General features: G+C 33.8%; 1 protein-coding gene across 1 annotated transcript; it reads left to right on the top strand.

The window, feature by feature from the left end:
* The first annotated feature begins 325 nt into the window (after nucleotides 1–325).
* On the top strand, nucleotides 326–7,701 carry LOC111511630 (mediator of RNA polymerase II transcription subunit 11). Its single transcript, XM_023167657.2, has 3 exons — nucleotides 326–483; nucleotides 7,065–7,181; nucleotides 7,236–7,701. Exons 1-3 carry the CDS (start codon nucleotides 471–473, stop codon nucleotides 7,580–7,582), a joined length of 477 nt encoding a protein of 158 aa, XP_023023425.2. The 5' UTR covers nucleotides 326–470; the 3' UTR covers nucleotides 7,583–7,701.
* Nucleotides 7,702–8,359: the final 658 nt, after the last annotated feature.

Genomic DNA, 8,359 nt, shown 5'->3' with positions numbered 1-8,359 from the left:
TCATTTCAAAATAAAGTATTCATGCATCAATTTCATTATCCCAAATTTCAATTTTTTGAGTTGACCCGTTCCAAAAATAAAAGGAGAGGGACATTAAAGAAATGCACTGTATATCACAATGTAAAATGAATGGTAAATGAGGATAAACAAAATAACTGTGATTATTATTCAATATACATATATGTCTAATTTCATCAACTCCATGCATTGCTACATTACTGGAATTGTCAAAGGATTTCAATTTATTTTAAATATAGCCGTATGCTCCGACCTGGGTTAGAATGAAATAAGTTTTTTGTGATTTTTTTTTTCATTGTTTTTCTTCTTTCTTCGGTTTGTTGCTTTGCGAATTATATGTTTTTTATATCCATTCTGCTGTATAGCTTTTTGTACGTCTATCATTTGTTGTTCCCTCGTGCCTTCGACTGCTGGATTTGGTGGCATGCGCTTGTATTTGGGCAAGTGATGTGATGCTGCGTTCAGGTATCTGTTACTATATGTTGGTTTCCTGTAGACTGTGTGTTGATGTCCCCTATATCGGGAAAAGATAATTCGTTTTTACTTTCTATCTCTGGATTTTTTCGTATATTGAGTTCAGATATGTCACGTCCATGTGGCCAAATGATGAAAATTTTGTTGACATATCTCGACTATAATTTTGGGTTCATCAGAGCGTTGTTCAGAGCCTTGGTTTAGTTTGCAGTGGTCTCAGAGTTCGATAACTTGAACTGGTTTATCCCCGTTCATAACTATTTGGGCTGGACTGTCTAGAATTTCATTTATTGGTATGTTATAAAACAAAAATATCATGATCAGACTGGCACATATATTTTTCGTGACTAATGTGACGCTCAGGCATACACGCCGCCGACAGCTACAGCAACGCATAAGTCGACAAGTATGACTTCAGCTTCAAATTCTGTTAACAAGCAAATCACATAAATATGGCAAATCCCATCATGCCAAAACATCGTGATTATAATAATAATATAACGTTTATTTTAATAACGTGTAGATAAAATATAAATACAATTAGGTAAAAAGTGAGAAGTAAACGTAATAAGACGTCACGTTTAATTGAGGGTTTAACTTCCTTTTATGTGATATATGCTTTTTTTGTATAACCTTATGTTGCTACAGTGGAAGAAAAGTTGAATTGGGTCTAATATGTATTTCTGTTTGTTGGTAAATATCATCCGACGGGTGGGTTTTCTTTTTGTTGTATATTATTTTTAAAAATCGCTATTGAGTTATTAGTAGTTTGTTCCTGATTGTTTTACCTGTGGATCCCCATGCTAGAATTCCATATGATACATGTGACTGAATAAGAGCAAAATATAGTATAGTTTTCTCAAAGTTTTTTCGTCAAGTAGACTTCTCAGTGTTATAAATCAAGTATTGAAATTTTTTAACTACGTGGTTGATATGTATAGTCCATTTTAAATTGGAGTCTATGAATATTTTCAGGGAACGGTTTCATTTCAAAAATATTTGCAATATTCAAATTTTTCGATGAAGGCGAGTTTCTGTTATTAGTATATATTGGTAAGTAACGAGTTTTTTCAAAATCGATGGTTAGAAGTTTAGGTGCAAAGCATTCCTCATAGAATATGGCAGTGTCATCGGAATACGTGAAGATTTTCCCGTGGTTGGCATTAGAAACAAAGCATTTAGATATATATTGAATAATATTAGCCCTAAAATAGTGCCTCGTGGTACACCGTATTTTATTTTTTTTAAGTCACTTCTGAAGTCACCGATTTTAACGCACTGTTGTCTATCTTCCAAATAGCTACTAAACATTTTTAATGCGGTTCCTCTGATGCCGATATTTTCGAGTTATTTTAGTAGAAGTGGATGGCTAATGCTGTCAAGAGCTTTAGAGGCATCTATGAAGACACAGAGAGCAACTTTATTGTTATCCAGTGCATTATACATTTCCAATGTCGAGTCAAGAATTGCATCTTGGGTTGAGATTCCTTCTCGGAATCCATATTGTCTATTTGAAAAGATGTTAAATTTTTTCATTTAGGAAGATGGTGATTTTATAACCTTCCCAACGAGCTTTGATAAGATTGTTAATGATATAGGTCTGTAATTGACTATTTTGTCTTTATCTCCATTTTTGAATATTTGGTGAGACATGTTTCATGAGTTCAGCATTGACTCCGTCTATTCCCACATCTCTTTTGTTTTTAAGAGATTGTATGAGCATCGGTAGTTCTGATGAATTTGTAGGAAATAGAAACATGAACTCTGGATAATTTTTGTTTCGTTTCGGGCTATTGTAATGAGGATTTCTGACAATTTTTTCCCAATATTTATGTTATGTTCATTGATGGCTTCACCAATTTCATGCATATCATTCGTTTTTTGCCCTGCAACATTTATATGCTTTATTTCAGTCGTGTTACGCTTTTTTCTCCTACTGTTTCCCATAATTTAGTGTTACTCATTTGATTTTTCTCAATTTTGTCATTGTAATAATTCTCTTTTGTTTTTCTCAGGAGATCATTCAGTGTGTTCCTATAGCCTTTATAGTTATCTCTCAGTATATAAGGGTTTTGAATAGTTTTTTGGTACATTTTTCTCTAGTGTTGATAGATTTGATTATTCTGTTAGTGATCCAGCGTTCTCTTTTTCTATATCTTATTTTTAAGGTATTTGTACAGCTAATGATGTTATCATTCAATGTTTTTACGAATTGTTTTGTTGCCTTTACTAGGTATGTTATTTGATATATTTCTATCCAGTCTACATTACTAAGTTGCGTTTTGAATTTGGAGTAGTTAACAGTTTTTTCAACTTTATTTTTTTCATTGGCAATAATTGTATTCTTTTCGATCATTATTCGTAGAAAAGTAGTATAATGGTCAGTGAGATTAGTTTCTATTATAATTGGTAGTAGTAGTTCAAGATTTGCTTTGGTTCTGATATTGTGTGATCATTTATTAGCGAGATGAATTTTGATTCACTCATAGCATTTGAATAATCAATGGTAGGAAATTCAAAGTTTTCATCCAAGATATGTATGTCGATATCGACCAGAAAAACTGAATAATCAGTAGTTCAACAGATCTGGAGAAAGTTTTTCAGCGAGTTTGTGAATTCTGAAGTGCAGTAAGGTGGATTTTTATACATAGCAAGCATATTTATTTTTTTATCATGGAAATTGATTCTGTTGAAAATTAGTTATTTTTGGTCAAAAACAACTATTTCGTAGTTATAATCCAGTTCAGTTTTGATGAACATGATTGTTCCATCGTTTTGGTTGTACAATCCCTCATTGTATATTTTGTCAAATCCATTAATACCTACTATAAAGATTTGCATCGCCTTATAACAGCTAATTATATAAAAGTACAGGCCATTTTTTTATCATGTGGCAACATTTCTATATTCTAAATCGTAATAGATATAAATACCATGGGATCCAAAAAAAAGGAACTAAGCATCATGAAGAACGGTACAATTGTCAAAAAAATCTACAAGGACTTTCGCCCTTCTCGAATTAAACACGAAAAACAAAAATGCTGTTTTTGGTTTTTGACCATGAGAATTGTTATTTCAGGAAATACAAAAAAAGTTTTATTGTACTCGAAATGTACAACAACGATGTTACAATAAACTTTTTGTATCAACACGGACACCAAGAACTTTTTTTTCAAATACGTACCTTTCTCTTCTATTACAAATATTGATGGAGTGACAAAATCACAATTCAGTGGTATATCACACTAGATTTCAAAGCTTTCCATTGAAAATAACTAGCATCATTTGTGATAACAATCAAACAGGAAAACAAATGATTTCATTAGTAAATGGGGGAAATAAAACCAAAACAGAAATGAATTTTACATGACAAACTACAATAAATGCTCGAATTGATGACCTCTTTGTTGAATAAAATTCACCTGTCTATAGAATTATGTGCCAATTTTCTAGCACGACGGGTATAATGTTATCACATGCACTTCTTAGTTTTTAATTGAGATGATCCATATCTGTATTAGGTGACGAAAAAACTTCATCCTTCATACAAACTCAGTGTCGATGATAATAATTTTATGATTTTCACAAACATGTTCCACTCGTAGATGCGTTTTGCTAACACCGTAGCTTCCTCGGTAAAATCAAAACGCGTTTATGAATGAAAAATGTTTGTGAAAATTATTAGATCTATATCATGGATAGCGTTAATATTTTTCATCAAGTTACTGGTCAGTTCATTTCTAATAAATACTCAGTCGAAAAAATTGTAAAGGACTGAGGTTCCGGCATCGAGCTGGCCAGGCAATTGGTCTTTAATCGATTTTGTCGGGAATGTTGCATTGTTATCATCTTGTTGAAAATATTATATTTTTCGGCGGACATTCAGTAACAATCCATCTAAGGAGCCATCAAAATCATCAGATAAAACGTAGATATATTTCACGATTCAAATGTTCATCGTAGAAGAAAGGACCTAGTATGTTCGAACTCAAATTACCCAACCAAACATTCATTCCGAACTTGTCCTGGAAAATGGTTTCTCAATGTAAATGTTCATTTGTAGTATTTCACCTCCAATGGGTATTTCTGTTGAAACAACCATTGCTGTTGATTTTGATTCGTCCATCTATATTATTTTTCCACAAATATTTCCAACTTCCCTATTTCTACCTCTCACCAATTCGCAAATCTAACTCTACGTCTGCAATCTACTTCATTGAGATTGAAGAACTTTGCTTATTCTCTAGCTTTTGTATTTGTTCCCATTGATATTTCTGGTTGATTTTACAGAAACCTCTATTTTCTATTCTCTACCGACCAATTCTGAAACACAAACATTTGAATGTTCGGAATATCACGAGTAACATATATATTTCTTGCCAAATGAGAATTTCTATTCGATTTTGCACGACTCTATCCATGATAATTTTCATCAAGGAACGGGTCGGTTCATGATTTTGCATAAATGAATAGCATGTGCTCACTGCGATTCCTGATTCACCTTCACATATAGTAAGGGAACATACTTGAAAACTGGCTGTAACTCTCAAATTATCTAAAATAACAATTCGTTCAAGCACTGAGACCTGTCGGTTATACTTCAACGCCCTTTGTGGTTTTATCCAGGGGAGTAGTTGTTTTCTGATAGGTACCAGTCCATTAACCTAAAGTGTAGGTGAGTTGAGACTGGCCTGAACGAATTGTTTTTTTGGATAAATTCATCACAAACAAATAAGAACAAATAGCATGCACACTTTTACATCTGAGGGATGCATCTGAGGGATTATATCAGTCTAAGAGCCGGTGGGAGATCGACTTTCACCTATCAGATAACTTGAGACATAATTTTATATATTCACTAACATGCCAACGATATCTTGCCTATCAGAAAGGGTTCATAGCTATTTTCAATTGAATTGATTTTAATTTTTTTGTTCTTTATCTTCACTCTTTTCATAACCGAATGATTTTCAACTCAACTAATACTTTTCAACACACAATATGCCTAGGTAGGCTTGCCTACTCATTTCTTTGCAGGCTACCTGACAAGCACATGTGAAGAGGTGAGTCAATTTAGGTAACTACACCGTTCTGTTAACCAGTTGAAATTGATATCATGATCAAGATATTTCAATTAGAAAACCAACCGTATAGGCTTGCCAGCAAAAAACCGTTCGTTAAATATTATTGCCAAGCCATAAAGTTTCAGAATTGGAGCAAATTGTGTACTTTTCAATCATGAAGACTTCGGATGCCCTACTGTCTCTCTCGCACCTACAAAATAGCTCCAATTCCAAAACTGTATAGCTTCATGTACGATTTTTTGCAAGCAAGCCTATACCATTGGTTTTCTAATTGAAATAACTCATTTATATTATCAATTTCGATTGGTCGTAAGTAATCATAATCCTGTCGGAATTTTTTCAGCCAACCCAATCATGAATAATTTTTTCATAAAATGAAATTCATATGAAATACTTTTCATGGATTGATTAGATTACTGGAGTTCCCTCTTCCCTCTGTGACTATTGTTCTACTAATTTTGTTGGAGCCTTAAAATAATAATCTCCAACCCGGAATACTTATGTATCGAACGAATGAACAGCTCCTCACACAATATATTTCAGCTCATGTCATGCTCAATTTTCGACCCGTCTGTATTCCCGTCTGGTTTTCTGCTGTGCATGTTTTCGGAAAGATATATTCTCCACTCTACGCTTCGACCAATAAATATGTATCGAACACGTATTGAGATGTGATCCCAGAACATGTTAGATGTTCATTTATCTACATTTCTCTGCAGCCAGATCTATTGTAACTTGGATAATTTTCCATTCGTATTTGGAATTTGTATACAAAGCTGGTTTTCACTGTATTCAGTATCCTAAGACACAAGTTTCCATACCGTGATCAGTCTATGGATAGCTATCGTTCGTGTTGTCTTTGACACTTAATGTCATCAAACGTTCAACATTCATGACATAGAGCCAATTTCAAGAATCACTTAGATTTGTACTTACATGTCTCGAGGACGAGGTCGTGATCTCCCTTGTCTCCAAGTCTCGTTACTAGCTCTATGTTGTCTAACCGGGTACCTGAGTTGAATTTAGGTATCCTAACTGCCTTAACAAGCGAGATGATTCGCAGAGACTACCACAAACATGGAGGTCATTGTTGTGCAAGATACCTGAAAATAACTCAGGTACCCGGACAGGTAGGCTGGATACCTGCTACAACAATATAAATATGGGCCTCGAACAACAGAGTGACCAGTGCGAAGCTAGAGTGGAACACAGCAAGCATAGAGCTAGTAACGAGACTTGGAGACAAGAGAGATTACGAGCTCATCCTCTACTCATGTAAGTACATATCTAAGCATTCGGCCAAATTCCTCCTGTCCATAGTGAACAGAAGCTTCGTCACCCTAATATTTTTTTCATCCAAAGGCCTCTTGAGAAGAAGCAGGAACTTGGCCGAATGCGATCGAATGGCAAGGCCATAGAAATTATAAACATATAGTCAGTCACAGTTGTTATTGTTTTTGGTAATTCTTGTATTTGTTCTGTTTTCAGATATTATTTTCCCAATTAGTTCAAGTGATAATCGAAATAAGATGGCCGCTACAATGGAACGCATTCAAGTTCTTGATTCTATAGAAAAAGATATAGTAACTTGCTTACATAGTGCTGGTAAGTTTTACAATAAAGAAATAAAACTTGTTCATAACTTAACTTTTGTTACAGGTAAAGTCTTTGTAGAGCTGAGTAAAGAGAAATCAAGCCTCAAACAAGCTGAAAACCATACTCAAAGGTTTTTGAAAACACTTAGTACAGTGGAAAATGAACTCACAGATCAAATAAATTATCTTACACAAGTATCTACTGGACAACCACATGAGGGGTCAGGCTATGCATCTCAGAAGGTGTTTCAAATGGCCAAGCATAGACTAGACCATGCAAGATCTATGGTGAATGAGTTAGAAAGGTACAAAATCAAACATCTCCAAGGGAGAAATTTACAGATACAGCCAGGAGGTGCTCAAATGGCCAATGTGGGTGATTCTAATATTCATCCGGGTTCATCCACTTAATTTGCCTGCAGATGTAATTTCAAGGTTAAAATTTTGTAAGCTATCCTGAAAAACATTGTAGACAGGTTAATTTCACTTACTAATTAGTTTTATTGAAAATAAAAAAGTTAAAACTGTAATTGGTGCTCTTGACTCTCCATTGAAAAATGATTCGAATTTCGATTTTTTAACACATTAGGCAGTTTCATTCTGAAATGAATAACAAATCTTCATGCTTTATCATATTCAGACTTGGATTCACCTGCTCAGTTTACTAGATATCAGTTTTCTAAAATTTGAGGTACCTACATGCATTTGCCAAGAGTCTGTTCTCTCTCAATAACATGCATCAAGTTCAAAACTTTGTGCTCGCTAGCCATCCAAAAGTGTGAAATAATTGAATAATCATCTATGACCACAGTAATCTATGATAAACATTATGAAATCTGTTTATTATTGCTAAACATTTAGTAAGCCGGATTGGCGTTATAAAACGTGAATATTTTTTTTCGTTTTAAAGTGGAGCAATGGGAAGCCAAAACTTTTCTCTCCCATATATATTATTCATAACAAAGTTATGACAACTCAAAAACACACTATATCAACAGATATAGCCATGAGAATATTTTTTATTATGATTTCAACAATAAAGTGCCGCCAGATGAAAAAAATATGGCGTAAATATTTTTAATGGAAATAACGGAATTACATTCAAGTTTTCACGCAATTTACCTAGAACTAAGACCTAATATTTCAATTTAAATCTTAGTTGTAAAAGATTCAAGTGTACTATTGTCA

Source organism: Leptinotarsa decemlineata, unplaced genomic scaffold (assembly GCF_025532065.1).
Source record: "Leptinotarsa decemlineata unplaced genomic scaffold, Ldec_3_MD MMD2_P_RNA_scaffold_9, whole genome shotgun sequence".
Classification (NCBI taxonomy): domain Eukaryota; kingdom Metazoa; phylum Arthropoda; class Insecta; order Coleoptera; family Chrysomelidae; genus Leptinotarsa; species Leptinotarsa decemlineata.
This window is presented reverse-complemented; position numbering and strand designations above follow the sequence as displayed.

Bases quoted from the DNA above. Each gene is read 5' to 3' on its own strand.
- LOC111511630 (XM_023167657.2), top strand. The intron at 7,182-7,235 runs GTAAGTTTTACA...CTTTTGTTACAG, and splicing joins AACTTGCTTACATAGTGCTG to GTAAAGTCTTTGTAGAGCTG.